An 18,205-nucleotide genomic window follows, 5' to 3' on the forward strand; every position below is an offset into this window, starting at 1 on the left:
AGGGTTGCCAATCCTACAAACCCGAGCAAATAATTAAATATACTTCTGTTTAAAACAACAACTGTAGGTGCTAGAAATCTGAAACAAAAACAAATTGCTGGAGAAACCCAGCAGGTCTGACAGTATTTGTGGGGAGAGAGACAGCAGCATTACCATTTTGGGTCCAGTGACCATTCTTCAGAATGTGTTCTGCAATGTCTGTTTTTGTCTTACATACTCTTGTATGTTTCCTTTGTCTGCTTTTTGTAGCTTTGGAGACATCTGAATGAATGTTGATAAATTTTGTGGTAAATTAGCAATGCTCAGTCAACAGTTTGTGATTCTGAATACAGATCTTTTTTTAAACATTCTTGTGACTTGTTTAAGAGAAACTAAAACTAAATTAATGGATAACAGCCTTCAGATTTAACCTAGAATGATATTCTGCTTTAAAAACAATTTTGAGTGAATCCTTGGGCTACAGGTTTATTTTTCTTTATTACACTGGTTATTTCTGCTAATTTGTGGTCATGAGATGTGGAGTGAATTAAGTGAATGAATCTGGCCAAATTTTAAGATTTGCTTAGATAGTATTTGTCATGCATTTGTTGTCTTTTCTGGTGACTAGCTAAGAGAGCCATTCCAAGAGATTTGAGAACACAGCATATAGCATGGAATGGTATATATCCTTTCAAACCTGCTCCAGGATTCATCAGGATCATGGCTGATTTTCAGCTTCACCTTCTGTCGACGCTCTGTCACCCTTGATTCCTTGTGATCGTAGAAATCTGCTTGTCTGAGCTATCCGTTCAACAGTGAAGCATCTCCAACTCTCTAGGATAGAAATTCCAAAGATTCACAATCCTTTGAAGTGATTTCTCCTCATCTTGGCCCCAAATAATTGGCCCTTCGCCTAAGATTGTGACCACTTTATCTAGATTTCCCAGTGTATGCTATGTCAAGTGTCATGCCTCATTAGGAAATCTGTTATTCCCAGAGTCATCACAAAAGTTAAACATTTTATGAAAGTACAGGAAATTACTGAAGTTACGTGTCTTTTATAACCAAGCTGTCAGCACTGACAATGTTTCTGTATTTAAAATAATGACTTTTTATTACAAATATTAATAGATTCTAGCTAGAGGTAAACAGTTATGAACCATCAACTTATAACTCAAGTAGATGAGATTCCAACCCCATTGTACAACTCCCCCATACACACTTGAAGACAGGTGCAGACAGACAGACATAAAAGAAATTAGTGTTACAGATGGAAAAAAAAAATTGAAGGCAGGTCAGTTGTCTTTGTTTGCAGGGTTCATTGAGATGATCTGTTTGGGTTGCCAGGACTTGCTATTCAGCAATTTCTCTCTTCTCCAGGTACTTTCACTTGCCTGGAGGAGGCATAGGATGGTTTGTTCACAACTTATAAAGTCTCTGACTTAAAAGCAAGTGACAGCAACTGATGAGGGAAAATAAGCTGTTAAGGAAATGTAATTGTCTTTTGTTTTCAGGCTTTGGGTGTTTCTTACTACGGCGGTAAAGACAACATCTTCCTTTCCAGCCCACAAACTGAACGATTACCTGGGAGTGAATTACACAGTTGTCGACAGGCCCTTGTCATTGGTCTGTTAAGTAAAGACCATTGACAATCAGATCCTTGTTGCTGGTCAAATCTCTGATTGTACGCTTAACGGTGTTCCAGTTTGTCTGCAACTAAATACTCCCACTGGCTGAACCACCAGCCGTGTAAACAGCACTTTTTGGGAGGTGGTAGTTTGCTTCAGTGATTTTTGTTTTAGAGTTCTCTACTTTCTTAAAGTTTGGTGTCTTGTATTGTATCATAGAAGTATTTGGCAGCATTCAAGGGAGGCTGAAGACCTGCTGAAGACTGGCGAGTAAGCGATCTTCTCAAGAAACATAAGTTGATTCTTCTGTTTATTATGTCATTGTACATTTCAGCTCCGTTTTCTCTCCTGATTCTGATTCCCATTCAGAAAGAGATGACTTTTGTTAGACTATGTGGTATTATAAGTGCTGGCAGCCAATTGGCACTTGTCCGACATTCAATTCTGAACTTCTATAATTAGTAGCAAGGAAATTTCAATGAATGGTATGATTATGCATACTTCTTAGCAGAGAATTAATGGAAAAAAGTTGAGTGGAAATCTGATAGATGTCTCTGTTATCCAGGACAGTTGACCAATTGGAGTGGCCCCATTACCTTTGCAGAGGCCAACAATTTCAGTACATATTTTCTAATCAGTTTTCTTTTTGTGCAGTGTTGACAGTATGTTTACTTTTTCACTGGGAGAGCCTGCTGTCATACTTAACAAACCCAGCCGAATGAGCACTATATATATCAAGTAATCAGAATGATTTCTATGAGCAGGTATGGTTAGATTTTTAAACACTTTTCTGTTAAACCCTCAGACCATTCACAATTATAAACAGGAAAGAAAATATCTTTGTTTAAAAGAAACTGGAATAACCGAAACCCTGTTAATCCTATAAGCTTATGCAGTACATAATAGAGTGATCAAAATTATTGTTCTGTGATGTTGGCTGGTGGTTGAAACAAAGCTTTTGGTTTCAATGCATTTGTTAGAAGGTAAGGAAAATCAGCAAGGATCCTTGTTCTTTGTGTGCATCTGTAGACATAAGTCACAGAATTAGATCTACTCTGCAACGGTAGCACCAGTATCATGTAGCCTGTTGGTGTGCAGATGTGTAAGTTTACGTCTCACTAATAGTTTATTAGATGAAATATCAGAGTCACAGAGCTATATCTCAGTGAATTATTTGTTCCAGTAGAGGCAGGTAAAATAAGGATAGTGGTGGCAGTGAAAGAATATGAACATAAATCAGCAGTGTTTTGGATACTATTCAGTAGCAGCAATGTGTAATATTTACAAGATGCATTTCAGAAAATTCACCAAAGATTCTCAGGCAGCACCTTCCAAACCCTTGACCACTTCCATCTAGAAGGACAAGGGCAACAAATATATGGGAACACCACCACCTTAAGTTCCCCTCCAAGTCACTCACCATCCTGACTTGGAAATATACAGTTTTCGTTCTTGTGCAACCCTGCATCATAGAAAAATCGTGCTTTAGAAACAGCACTTGTGTTTAGTGCTGTAAATGTGTTATAGCCAACACGTTTAAATTTGCACTTTTGAAACAGTGTCACAATTTGTCAATCATGTTACAGCAAGTTTGCATTAACAAAATGCATTTTATAGGAGAATGACCCGTATCGCCATTTCTTCACTGTTGCTGGGTCAAAATTCTGGAATTCCCTCCCTAATGACATTGTGGGTCAATCTTCAGCAGGTGGACTGCAGGTGCTCAAGAAGGAGGCTCACGACCACCTTCTCAAGGGCAACTAAGGACAGTCAATAAATGCTGGCCCGCCAGCGGCATCCATATACCACTAAATGAACAAATTTATAAAAAAGCCTTTTGTAGTTTCTGGAGCAAATGCTGTTGCATCTGAAAATCTGTTTCATATTTGTATGCGCCACCATTTTCGTTTCCGCGAATTGCCCTGCAAGACACAGTATCTGATAATATTACACTGCTGCATTTCTCAAAATAAAAGAATAACTGATGACAGTCATGTTGTCATCCAGTACTGCATCCTTTTTGTAATTAGGTTACCATGTAATTTGCAGGTAGTTTGCAAATTTTTCGTGTGAAGTCATGGAAACATACAATACAAAAACAGACATTTTGGTCCAACCAGTCCATTTCAAACATAAATCCAAACTATACTAGTCCCACCTGCCTGCTTCCTGGTCCATACCAAACCTTTCCTATTCGTGTATCTATCCAAATGTTTTTTAAACATTGTAGTTGTACATCCACCACTTCCTCAGGAAGTTCATTCCACGTGCGAACAGCCCTCTATCTTTTTTTTTAAAATTGCCCCTCAAGTCCTTCAAAAATGGATGTGCTATGGTTGTGGTTACTTGCTAAATGAATGCACCACACAGAAAATCATTAAAGTATTGTCTTTTATTTTGGTTGATGCAAGGTACTTCCCATTCTTGTAAAAATGTCTAACTTCAGGTTTCATATGTTTTAGGAGCATACTTTTTAGTTAGCTTAGGAATTGAATTGAATTTGAAGTGCATGAAACAGCCTGAGTTTGAAAGTATGACAGACAGACCTAAAGTAATTCCAGTTCTTGGGTTGGCCTGTGTTCAGTTAATATGATGACAGTTAGAAATAGGGGAAAATGCAACTCTCTTTGAATTATTTATCTTTCAATTCCTTGGAGAAGAGATGTCAACAGGTGCCTTCACAATTGGCTTAAATTCTAATACAGAGGCAGATATCCTGTCACCAAGTTATCCTTTATTTACACGTACATAGTACATGGACTCTGACCAGATGTCTTCGAGCCACTATGTCAGCCACGGCTCCCTGACTCGCCCAGGTTAATAACTCCAATCTCATTCCAATCACTACAAATTCTTAATGCAATTTCCCAGCTCAGAGAGGAATTGAGACGCAAAACAAAGTATTCAAGTATCTACATAATTTTCTGATCAAATGCATGTTTGGAAGATTAAGAAATTAAGTGAAATTTCTAACTTAAACATTCTAAACAACCCACATTGTCACAGAGATTATAGAGGGGGTAATTTTTTTTAGTTTTAGGTTTATCTGGGTGCTTTCACACAAACAACACAAATTTAACTCTGCTGCGGAAACAGCTTGGAAATGGACAGAGAGGGGCTACAGACAGTAGTTAGAGACCACCAAGCAAGAAGGCAGTGAAGGCCTTGCTTGTGTACGGGTGTGTGTGCAAGCATTAAATGCTTAATGAAAGGTAGAGGTTTACTTAGCTAAATGCTGATGGAAGGACCCCAAGAACACTCAAACTTCAAAGAGTAACAGAAACACAGGGGCGAATCAAAGTAAATGTTTTGCATATATGGTTTGCTCCCAGGGGAAGTGAAAAAGCCTTAAGGATCCAGGAAAGTTCAAAATAAGTTGTTTGTGGATAAAATGGAATGGGGAGTGACCTATTGAGATTTTTTGTTTAAGGAATGAATATTTTGTAAATTAGTATTTGCTTTGTTTAATTCTTAGACAGTAAAAGCTTTGGTTTAAAATAGGAAGCCTTGTAGTGTTATTCTTTAAGATAATGTCTGGGAGTTTGATTTTTTTTTGACATTAATATTCTCCCTCACCATTCGCATTGCCTTTATACCTTTCTCCTTCAAATATTTGTTCAAATGATGATGTGATCTGTGCTTTGACTCATCGATCTTTGCTAAAGCACTTCATTCTCTGAAAAACCTGGTTTTTTGGTTTATGGTGTGCAAAGCATAACAAAGAAAGCAGCTACTAATTTTAATAAGAGCCCCTTGTCATAGAGATGTACAGCATGGAAACAGACCCTTCGGTCCACGCCGACCAGATATCCCAACCCAATCTAGTCCCACCTGCCAGCACCCGACCCATATCCCTCCAAACCCTTCCTATTCATATACCCATCCAAGTGCTTCTTAAATGTTGCAATTGTACCAGCCTCCACCACATCCTCTGGCAGCTCATTCCATACACGTACCACTCTGTGTGAAAAAGTTGCCCCTTAGGTCTCTTTTATATCTTTCCCTTCTCACCTTAAATCTATGCTCTCTCGTTTTGGACTCCCCCACCCCAGGGAAAAGACTTTGTCTATTTATCCTATCCATGCCACTCATGATTTTATAAACCTCTATAAGGTCACCTCTCAGTCTCTGACGCTCCAGGGAAAACAGCCCTGGCCTGTGCAACGCCCCCCGCCAAAATAGCTCAAATCCTCCAACCCTGGCAACAACCTTGCAAATCTTTTCTGAACCCTTTCAAGTTTTACAACATCTTTCCGATAGGAAGGACACCAGAATTGCATGCAGTATTCCAACAGTGGCCTAACCAATGTCCTGTACAGCCGCAACATGAATTCCCAACTCCTGTAATCAATACTCTGACCAATAAAGGAAAGCATACCAAATGCTGCCTTCACTTTCCTATCTACCTGTGACTCCACTTTAAAGGAACTATGAACCTGCACTCCAAGGTCTCTTTGTTCAGCAACATTCCATAGGACCTTACCATTAAGTGTATAAGTCCTACTAAGATTTGCTTTCCCAAAATGCAGCACCTTGCATTTATCTGAATTAAACTCCATCTGCCACTTCTGAGCCCATTGGCCCACCTGGTCAAGATCCTGTTGTAATCTGAGGTAACCCTCTTCGCTGTCCACTACACCTCCAATTTTGGTGTCATCTGTAAACTTACTAACTGTACCTCTTTTATGTTCGCATCCAAATCATTTATGTAAATTACAAAAAGTAGAGGGCCCAGCACCAATCCTTATGGCACTCCACTAGTCACAGGCCTCCAGCCTGAAAAACAACCCTCCACCATCACCAACCTCTATCTTCTACCTTGGAGCCAGTCCTGTATCCATATGGCTAGTTCTCCCTGTATTTCATGAGATCTACCCTTGCTAACCAATCTTCCATGGGGAACCTTGTCAAACGCCTTACTGAAGTCCATATAGATCACATCTAGCGCTCTGCCCTCATCAATCCTCTTTGTTACTTCAAAAAACTCAATCAAGTTTGTGAGACATGATTTCCCATGCACAAAGCCATGTTGACTATCCCTAAACAGTCCTTGCCTTTCCAAATACATGTACATCCTGTCCCTCAGGATTCCCTCCAACAACTTGCCCACCACCGATGTCCGGCTCACTGGTCTGTAGTTCCCTGGCTTGTCCTTACCACCCTTAAACAGTGGCACCACGTTAGCCAACCTCCAGTCTTCTGGCATCTCACCTGTAGCTATCGATGATACAAATATCTCAGCAAGAGGCCCAGCAATCACTTTTCTAGCTTCCCACAGAGTTCTTGGGTACACCTGATCAGGTCCTGGGGATTTATCCACCTTTGTGTTTCAAGACATCCAGCACTTCCTTCTCTGTAATCTGGACATTTTGCAAGATGTCACAATCTATTTCCCTACATTCTATATCTTCCATATCCTTTTCCACAGTAAATACTGATACAAAATACTCATTTATTATCTCCCCCATTTTCTGTGGCTCCACACAAAGACCGCCTTGCTGATCTTTGAGGAGCCCTATTCTCTCCCTGGCTACCCTTTTGTCCTTAATATATTTGTAAAAACCCTTTGAATTCTCTTTAATTCAATTTACGAAAACTATCTCATGTCCCCTTTTTGCCTTCCTGATTTCCCTCTTCAGTATACTCCTACTGCCTTTATACTCTTCTAAGGATTCACTTGATCTATCCCATCTATACCTTGCATATGCTTCCTCCTTTTTCTTAACCAAACATACTATTTCTTCAGTCATTCCCTATACCTACCAGCCTTTCCTTTCACCCTAAAGGGAATATACTTTCTGAAGGCTACCCATTTTCCAGCCATCCCTTTATCTGCGAATGTCTGCCTCCAATCAGCTTTTGAAAGTTCTTGCCTAATACTGTCATTCATTTCGCAGAAGTCTTTTTCTGTTGTCACTACCTAAAATATGTATAGTTTTAGAGATGTTATTAAATGCTCACCACTGAAAATAGCATTCTTCGTTTTCCAGTTCTGGACATTTTTCTGAAAAATGTAAGCCATATGTTCTTTAATGTCCTTTCTACATTAGTGTACTAAGAATTGTATAGTATTCCTGATTGCAGCTCTTGCCACGTTTTGTGCAAATGTCACAATGTGCCTTTATTTATCAGATGCAAGACGTTATCCAATTTTTGTTAATGTCATCAGCTACCTTTAACTTGCTTTCCAATGCATTAGATACTTGAAACCCTCGAGTATCTTTGGTGATGTAACTCTTAAGTGCCTTTTCTTTAAAGGTTAGTCCCACTGTTTGTTCTGTATTACTTCTCAGATCTCTTCCATCACTTTTGAAGTTTTCATTTATCTGCTTCTTCTGACAACATGTTAATACCTTCCTGCCACATATTATAAACGTATCAAACTATTTTCAGTTAGCCGTAAATTTTAGATTTTATTCTTATGCCTTAATCTAAATTAGCTGAAATGATCATAATGCTAACTCATAGGTTACAATATTTCTGGGTATTTTCCAGGCTGAGCAATATCCATTTAACTTAATTTATTCTTTTTGTTCGTTTTCTTTTGTCACCTATGTATTGACAAACTTTTTATCCATTTCTGCCACGTTCCCCCATGTAATACCTGCTTCCTTTTTGGCTGCAACATGTTGTGAAATCTGTGACACATCTCTTCATCCAGTTATTTACATCCTCAGGGGAAAAAAGACTTAAACATGTCAGATGTAATTTGCCTCCAGCAAATCTATCCTGACCATGAGCTAACACATGCATTCCCGTAGTCTCACTAATTTTCAGGTGCTGCCTACAACTAATACACTGGTCTAGCTCCTCCCACCTTTTTAAAACGATGTTGTTACATTTGCTTCTGTGCAGGCACAATTTGCACATATAAGAAGGATCGATGTGTTATAGCCTGTAGCTTATTGCTGTTTTTTTTCCAGCTGTAAAGACTACATGTTGTTATGGGCTACCTACTTATCCCTGTGTTTCACTGTTTTTTCCAGTACCAAGATTATTTCTATATTTATATCTAATATCTACTATATTATAATCTAATGTACGTTTAGAATATGGCCATCATAAACAATCCATCCTCTTAAATTACATGGATGTGGTATGCCATTGTCAATTTTAAACATGGAACAATTAATGCCATGTATTTATGGCAGCTTCTTTAGGGTGTAACTTTTCATTCTGCCTCTGTGTTTGTGTGTAGCTTGTATGGCTGTTGTACCCATTCTCTGTTACCCACCTGGCTTGAAGCATAAATGTCCTCTAGAAAATGTGCTCTGAAATGCCAGGCAAAGTGCCCCTTCTAGCAATCACCTCTATAATCATAGATGCACTTGATAATCCATCGAGAAGTGAGATTGCTTCTTTCCCATCTGAATATTTATTTTGCCCCTAGAAACATTACTAAATTATTTCTAAAATAGGAACATCGATGATCAACCTAAAGATTGACTGAACTTTTAATAGTAGTCCTTTTGAAGGCTGTGTAAATGCAATTTTTTATTCTTGTGTTTTTTTGTGCAAGTTCGGCTCCAAGTTCAATATCCATCAGGACCTTTACATCATTTATCATTAGGAATGATCAACAATAGTCTGAAGTTGCTGAATGAAACTTGCTGTGTCATGCCCCAGACTTCAAAATTATTAACACTAGAAAATATACTCTGTTATGCCTCTATTCAGAAATACAAATTTTCTACACATTAATCATTTATGCTTAGATGGTTACATATAGTAAAGTTGTGAAGTAAATGCTGAATTTGTATTCTATAGTCAAATGTGTAATTTATTTTGCCTAATTACTTCATCATAAAAACCAACTTATTTGGTTTATCCGTTATCTTCCATACGTGGTTGTGACCTTCTACTATCTCATTAATCACGTGAACATGAGTGTCTGTAGCCATTTCACCAGCATATTAACAAAACTGCAAATGAACTGTTAATACATGTATTCCTATGAAATTATAGGCTTGTTCTGCTAAAGCTAATGGTTTTTTTAAAAATTGAGAATGACAGTTTTCTACTGAAGATTTTGACTCTAATTCTCAAAAACGTACAACAGTGAAAATCAACTGCAGAAAAAAAAATAAGGCAGTGATGTTCCACTCTTATCAATTGCAACTGACTTAGAAAAATCCATAATATGCGGTAACCTTTTGTAGTAATGAATCATTATACTTGACTTGTGAGGGTGGCCTTTATGTTCTCTGCAGTCTATTCTTTTCAGAATAACTGTCCAGCAATTGCAGTCTATATTAAACTGATATTTCATTGCTTGATAGTTGCCTGATTTTTATGGCTTTCTTTGACTGTGGTAATTTATAGTTGCAGCTCTTTGGAATCACATTCATGCAGTTTGTTTTGCATAAGCTGAATAAAAATGACATGGAAGGGCATGAGTCAGTACACATACTCCAGTAATATCTGGTTGTTTTACCCTTATGTTTCCAGTTGGCAATTTAAAATTATGGCCCTAACTGTACTTTAAATATGTGATAATAGCATGTGTACCTAATAAGGGCCAGTACCATTTCTTCAAACTGTGTGAATAGTTGTCACTCACATATGACAAATGCGCCTTCATCTGCTCTTTTCATGGCCCCCTAAAATCTATACCCTGGAATCAGGACGATGAAATTAGCTGCTGTGTAAATTGTGTGTCTGAGTGGTTCATTATCTAATCACCGTCGGAGCCCGAATGATAAAATAGATTGATTCTGAGAAGAGCTGTGGCAGATGAATTCAGCTATTTTGAAATTTGTACTTAATTTCTCATTGAAACAAGAATGGTTGAGTTCAGAATTAAAAGCGATATTCAATATGCTGCATACATACCATTGCTTTCTTCAATTTGTTAGCAATTTCTGTCACTACAGTCTAGATAGAATTGAGAGATTCAGTTCAATAGAGTATCTTTAACTTTTTAATAACAATCATATTTTAAAATTTCACAAAATGTCTCTTTCAGGAGCTTTTGAAGATGATGAAATTGTTCACATTGAAGGGAATGTGGATCCTGTTCGGGATATTGAAATTATTCATGAAGAACTGAGACTAAAGGATGAAGAGCTAATTATACCCATCATTGACAAACTAGAGAAAGTGGCAGTAAGGGGGGGTGACAAAAAACTAAAACCTGAATATGTAAGTATTTTAAAAAAAAATGTTTCCCCATAACCTCGTGAAGTATTTGAAACTTACTGTTGAAGTCTACTTTCTGCTGGTTATCCTTGGACCGTTCACTGACAAATATATTAAAGGGCTGAGTTTAATGTGATATTTTGGTATATAAATTATAAGTCTGATGCCAGGAATTGTAGACATCATTAGCACTGAGTAATTCATTCAGTAGCTAACCTAGGGTCAGAACGCTAGACGAATGGAAGTACTTGCACAGCCTTTTCATATGTTTTGAACACGACAGAAATCTTTAACCGCATTGCTTAAATCCTTGATGTGACAGGAAAAATAGTATCAGTTTCTGATTTTTTTAATGCAAGATGATCATGTCCGTTTGTTAGAAAGGCCAAAGCTTTAGCAGACTTTATTATTTTGTCTGTCATCTGTTTTGGCGAAACTGTTGTGCCTATTTGTTGTATTAACCATCTGGGCAATTTCACCTGCTGAAACCATTAACGGACTCTGTGTTTTCTTAGATTAATCCTCCTGACATTGGTTTTTGCAATGATGGCTGGAGCAGGCATTCAGAATTTGCAGGTGGCCAGTGACGCACATAATTGCTGACAATTTTAGGCAATGAATAAAAATGGGCTACATCACTTGTCAAAGGTTGATGTAAAGATGCCAAGTGAAATCTCCTGAAAGCCTTTTTAAGGTTTAAATAATAGTTTGTAAACATTATGTCCAACATTTTTACATTCTTATGCATGCATGAATGCTTTGTGTCATGTTATTAAGTTTAAAAAAAATTGAGATTTTAATTCTTAAACTCAATTAATTAGGTATGTAATTCTTGTGAAAAGGGACTGAGAGAGCAAAGAAAATCTATTAGGTTTTGTAGACGTACGTTTTCTCTTGTTAACTTCCATAATCTTGGTTGATGGTAAAGGAGTCTGTCTTTTTTTCTTGAAACCGAATTGGATTTTGCTTGTTGTGATAAAATGATAATGAATTTTTACATCAACTCAGTTTTGATAGAGACCTGCTCTGCAAGTGATTGACTTTGCATTTCCTTTTTCCATTTTTTAGATGCTGAAAAATGTAATAATTGTCCTTTCCATATTGGTGTAGTTTTCATGAGCCACAATTACATCTTATAGTTTTGAAACTCATTATTACACTATTGTGCAATCTCTGATTTTTTTTGTAAGAGAAACCACGTGTAAGGTAGCATTGTCGACTTCTTATAGAATTTATCTTAGAATGTGTCAATAAATTGGCCATTATAAATTTTAATGTTTTTTGTAGTTTGTATTTTCGTTTGGCTAAAGGTTTTAAGTTTAAAATTGTGTTTAAGGAAAGCAGACCATGCACCCTTCTAAATGCAAGAATTGAGTTTGACCTTTTAGGCTGGTGTGTCTTTTATTAACACCTGCCTGTGACGAGAATCATGCCACACGCAGCTCCTGATTCAGAGCAATGAAATGGATAAGGAAAAGCTTGAAGGGTTCAGTTTGTGTCACTTGCTGTTTGCCGTTTCCATTTCACAGATGATTAATCTTTCTTTAAGGAAAGGACAGAGAAACAAAGCAAGTTGTCTCTTCCTGCAGTTGCTCCTTCTGAATGCACACAAGCTTGATGACTAGAAACCCTTTAGAATTCCTGTTGAGAAAGATGTTCTGAAGCTGAATGCAGCTGGTTGGAGGTCACCAGCATGATTCTGTTACTATTGTGGAATTGAAGCGGTTTTTTCTCCCCCCTGTTCAGTTTTTGGAAGGGGGAGGTATTGGCAAAAACACAAAAATAGAGGAGATGCCTTGCACCAGTTTGACTCATTTGTAAGGTTAGATAGATATATTAATGTTTTATTTAAAATAAACTTCTTGCTTTACTTTCCTCACTCCTTTTTCTGGTTCCTGTGTGGCTTTCTTATACAATCAGTGTTAAGGGCATATTTCAGGGCAAGAAGCACATAATATGATGTTTATATAATCTAAAAATTAACATTAGCTGTAAGTTGTGTTTTTTCCCCCGTTCTCAAAATTTCTGTTTCAAAATAAATCGCACTTGGCTGCTTTTTAACAACTTGATTAATTATCCAGTTCCTATTGTGTTGATTTACCTTTTAAAATATTGTAATGCCCCTGCTTTTCTCTTGATCCTTTACAGGACATAATGTGCAAAGTCAAGAATTGGGTTATCGATGAAACGAAACATGTACGCTTCTATCATGACTGGAATGACAAAGAGGTAAGACTTTGATGTACACTTGGATTTATTAATATCTGTTGCCTTGTTTCTTTAATCTCTTAGATGTCACTTTACCATGTAGAAATCTTGTAATTAGGTTGTAAAGACTGTTGCATAATTCAACATTTTTCTTTGGGTCAGAGGGAGCCATTCAGTCTCTTGATTATTTGAGATGGCTCGCGTTTCCGTGGAGTGAGGTTAAAGCTGCTTAAATTGAAAGGCATTTTGGTTTCTGCCAATTTTTAGGAATACCCAAACTACGTACAATTTTTGTTCTAATGTTGATCTTTTGCATTCTTTCTCAGATTGATGTATTGAATAAACATTTACTTTTGACATCAAAACCAATGATTTATTTGGTTAACCTGTCTGAGAAAGACTACATCAGAAAGAAGAATAAATGGTGAGTCTCTTACAGATCTCTTATGTAGAAGAAATTGGAATTTCAAAAATAAGTCTCAATCTGATTATTGGTGTTTGTAAAACCTAATCACAAATGTTCCTCATATAGAATTTTGAATTGTACTTTGCCTTATGTCATACTATATCTCAAATAATTTTTAAAAGGTCTGATAAATGTATATAAATGTAAGTGTATCATACTGACTTACTTGAGTAAGAATTATATTATTTTCTGGTTCATTAATTTCATGAAGTTTCTTCTTCCACTTTTTCCATTAAAGGAATCCAGAATAATGAAGAATAAAAGTACTCTCATCTACATAATTTATTCATTTGTGCCTGAATGTATGAATATTTAGAATGTGCATCTGGAGAGATTATCTAATTATGATTAAAATAAATGAAAACTATAGAAATGTGTAGGACCACAGAATATTTCTTAATTGCACGCTTGCTTGAAATAATGAAAAGTAATTGCTATAGTTTAGAATATAGTACACAAATGGTATAGTAAGCTGCCTACCCACAAGAGGAACAGTGTTAAATAAGTGAATATGTATTAATCTACCTTTCTGCTCGTCAGTGTTCATAATTTAACTGACATATAAGAACCTATTGTTACCTGGCCTCAATTGATATATTGTAAGCTGTGTTGTTGCAGTACCTTTTTCCTGGTTTTGGTGCTTTTTTTTATGTTTTTATATGGATATGAAAGAGATATTTATAAACATATATCGGTCTATCTCAGGTAATGAGACAGATTCCTTATACTGAAAGCATCTCGCACCTGTATAGAGATGATTACTGGTGGAAATTGCTGGCTGTAATTGTGCAGCAATACTACTTCCAGACCCTAATAGTAGGCAGACTTTCAGAAGATGCCGTCTATGATTTGCTTGTTGCAGATGTCCCATCTTTACTTTGGACCAGTTATAGTGCCGATTAGCTTATGGCAGATTCAAAAGAAATTATCGATAAAAATTAAACATGGTTTTCACTAAAATAACTGATCTTAACTACGACAAAACAAGCTTAGTTTGTGAAATCTGTTGTGGTTTGTTCAATCAGAGCATTAAAAAATGCTACTCTGTACTGTTGTCTGTGTTTGTCAAAAGATAAAAGCCAATACAGGCGAGTGATGTTCCAAAAGCAGATTTACCACATGGCCATTTTTCTCAATGGCTTGCTGCCTGCTGTTCTTATTTTCCCTCCAGCAAGTCACTGGCTACCTCCTGCACATCCCTTCCCATAAAGAAATTATTAAAGAAGTATTTCTCATAGATTTATGAGTGGAAGCATTTCATGATAAGGAATGGCAAATACTGAAATGGGTCAGAAGCAAGGTGATTGCCCTTTTTAATATACATTATGCCAGAGCTTTAATCCTTATTTATGCAGCATAGTTTTGTTTCTGGGTTTGTGAAAAAAACTTGTAAAAGTAGCAAAACAGTCGTCTGTGCATCTGAGGTAGTATAATGAGCAGTCAGCCCTTTAGTTCAGGATCTTATTTTCCAGATGTGAATAGTTAGTGTAGATTGAATTCATGCCACCTCTTCCTTAATTAGCGTCTTGACTATTGCATCTTGGTTTTCAGAAATGTTTGGAAGCAGTTTACTTAACAAAATTACGTTTGATTGGAATTTATAGTATTTGTTAAGTGAAGAACAAAAGATTGTGTAGGCAACTGAACAAAGTATTGGTGTGTTAATTGACTATTGCTTGAAGCCCCTTAACAATTCAATTGTAATGCATCTTTAGTCTGTGATGAAGAGTGATGCAGAAAAAGAAACTTGCAAAAGAAGCAAGTTCATTTACTTGTTTTTCTGTTTTCAGTATTACAGTACATAAATCAATGTTGATAAATATTTGAAAACTATCAAAAATGAAGTATATTTAATACTATGCAAATTCATTGGTTTCTTTCTACATCTATTGATCCATTTTAGTTGGAGGAATTATCATTGTTTCAAGGGAAGATGCTGTAAGTTTAGTAGAACTCAAGTATTTAATTTCATTTATGAATGTCCGGTGTCGAACAATGAAGAACAGATGTGTTGGAGGCTGAAAGGCTGTTTGAAAAAAGTGGTATTGATAAGTGTGTAAGTGATTTTACAGAAAAGAAAATATTGCAAAGAAAAACATTTCTGTTGGCATATTTCTTTTCTCTGGCAATGATATCAGGTTTGCAGTATGATTAAAATTTATGCTTTTGGAAGAACTGTATTGCTGATGATGTGCTAACTACAATAAGCTTAGTTCAACAGTCAAATCTCCTGGTATAGCACGTAAGAAATTTCTATTTTCCAAATAAGCTGTTAACACCAGAGATTGCTGAGGTCTATTCCTCCTATTTAACTGCACTTTCAAAAGATCTCATCTGAATGGAGCCAGCTAATCTTACAAGTATAGTTTTCTGTGAATCTTGTTGCTATAGATCAAAATAACAGAACCTGTTGGATCATGGAGGACTAAGATGGTTGGTTTGTAAACTGCTATTTTGTTTCAGGGTTGTAACAGCATGAGAAAGTGGGATCTGCAAGTTATCTATTTTCTGGCAGTAAAAACTATGTACTAAAGTAATATGAGCTGTTTCTTTCCCATTTTTCATAATCATTGACCCAAGCTGTCCATAGTTTGACCCAGCCTTTAAAAGGCCACACATGCCGTTGAAGTAGAAAAATTTGCATTATGCATAATAACAGTTGCCATTGAATGTTGGACGAATGGCATGTTGTGAGGAGCTTGTACTTAATTACCTGTTTCCTGAAATGGCAAAAATATTCCATTCCCAATATATGCATCTCTCTCCTTATGCATTTTGTAATTGTCAAACAGTATTTCTTGGACATTCAACATCTCCACTTATCTTACAAAGAATAAAATCAGCGCAGCAAGAGTTTGGATTATTGTTGAACCTCTATATTATGTTCCAAATAGTTTTTGAGGAACTGTCAGCTAGCCAACTTGTGCCAAATTACATTTCCTGTCACTTGGCCATGTTGAAGAAAATGTGATTTAAAAGTAAAATGGAAAAACCATGGTTGTATTTTATATGCTCATGCTTGGTTATTTTTCCTTTTTTTGTGTGTTCTTTTTCAGTCTTTTGAATCAGTACAATTCTCCGCAAACATTGTCGGACTGTAGCACCTTCCCATTCTAGTGGATGCCATGATTCAATTTTTTAATTGTGGAACCCGTGTATTACAGACAAGTTCTAGATAAATGATCACATTTATCTTTAATCATGATTACTATGTGGATTTTAACCTGGAATTGTGTTTATAACAAAAACTACTGTTTCTAAATTAACTTAATTCAAAGTTTTATATTATGTTGGTAATAGTCAAGATTGGAAGCACTTCTATCTTATTTTCCTCTTGACATTAAGGCTGATTGTAATTTCTTTGCTAAATTTCAGATCAGTGATTTATATGTCTGACCTTTCCATCTAGATTATGAATCCACTTTGTGGGTTTTGTAGTAACTGAGCTTTGGGGGTACTTTTATGCTGGAATGAATATGATCTGTTAACAAAGCAGTAAGAGGTATACTTCAGAAAATTGAGCACATTTCTTGGTTTGAATCTGTGCCACCTCAACCTGTTCAGTTTTTTAAAAAAAAGTACTTGATGCACTGTGACCTGTGGGACATTGGACCCAGTGTAGGAAGGCATGTTTAACGTGAGTAGCTCTTCATCTGTTGTAAATGTTTCATTATTTCTGAGTATAATACATACATTTCTGCAATGTAGTAATCTATCTATTTTTTAACCTCTTAGTTTATACAAATAATCTGATTATTGTATTATGCTACTTGTGTATGAAAATTGTCAAATGAAACTTTCAGCAAGGATCAAATACCAAAGTTGAAATACATTATCATGGATATGTCCATTTTGTATCGTTGGCAAAGTCACTTTAGTGAAGGCTGTTTTGCTAGTACAGTTTTGGTCCCCATTCTTGAAAGGATATGCTCATATGAGAGCCACTTCAAAAGAGATTCACTGCACTGATTCTTGGGATGGAGGAAAGCCTTTATTTATTAGCATTTTAGATGAATGAGGAGTGTTCTTATTGAAATGTACAACATTTTTAAGGACCTTGATAGGGGGATTTGTTGAGAAGCTTTTACTAGTTGGGGAATATTCAACTATGAAACATGATTATAGAATAAGGGAATATTCATTTAAAGCTGAGATGAAAATGAATTTCTTCTCTGAGGATAATAAATGTTTGGAATTCTGTACTGCATAGAATTGTGGAGGTTAGGTTGCTGAATGCATTGAAAGAGGAGGGAGACCTTTTTTCTTGAAATATCAAGGAGTTTAGGGCTATGAGGAGCTGGCACAAAAGAGTTAAGGACTGGGACAGATCAGCCATAATCTTATAGATTGGTAGGGCTGACTTAAAGGATCGATTGCCCTACTCCCGCTCAGAGGTCCTATGTTATTTTACAGTAAGGATGAGCATTGTCGAAGTTGATGTGAAGCTTTACAAATGGTGAATTTATCTGATTAGAATACTGGTTAATTTGAGTTTATGGGAGCTCAAGCACCCTCATGCCTATAGCATTTCTTTTATTGGGTCAATTGGGCACGGTGGCACAGTGGTTAGCACTGCTGCCTCACAGCGCCAGAGACCTGGGTTCAATTCCCGCCTCAGGCGACTGACTGTGTGGAGTTTGCACATTCTCCCCGTGTCTGCGTGGATTTCCTCCGGGTGCTCCGGTTTCCTCCCACAGTCCAAAGATGTGCAGGTCAGGTGAATTGGCCATGCTAAATTGCCCGTAGTGTTAGGTAAGGGGTAAATGTAGGGGTATGGGTGGGTTGC

General features: G+C 36.7%; 1 protein-coding gene across 2 annotated transcripts in view; it reads left to right on the plus strand.

Moving 5' to 3' along the window:
* Nucleotides 1–18,205, plus strand: part of ola1 (Obg-like ATPase 1) — a 236,025-nt gene that overhangs the window by 126,056 nt on the left and 91,764 nt on the right. For both annotated transcript variants that reach the window (XM_087989008.1, XM_043693599.2), the window contains exons 5-7: nucleotides 10,573–10,748; nucleotides 12,894–12,974; nucleotides 13,280–13,377. In XM_087989008.1, coding sequence (XP_087845134.1) covers nucleotides 10,573–10,748; nucleotides 12,894–12,974; nucleotides 13,280–13,377 — 355 coding nt within the window. The remainder of the gene's footprint in view (nucleotides 1–10,572; nucleotides 10,749–12,893; nucleotides 12,975–13,279; nucleotides 13,378–18,205) is intronic.

Source organism: Chiloscyllium plagiosum, unplaced genomic scaffold (assembly GCF_037043375.1).
Source record: "Chiloscyllium plagiosum isolate Xiang-an unplaced genomic scaffold, Cpla_swu_hap1 HiC_scaffold_7, whole genome shotgun sequence".
In the NCBI taxonomy this organism is placed as follows: Eukaryota; Metazoa; Chordata; class Chondrichthyes; order Orectolobiformes; family Hemiscylliidae; genus Chiloscyllium; species Chiloscyllium plagiosum.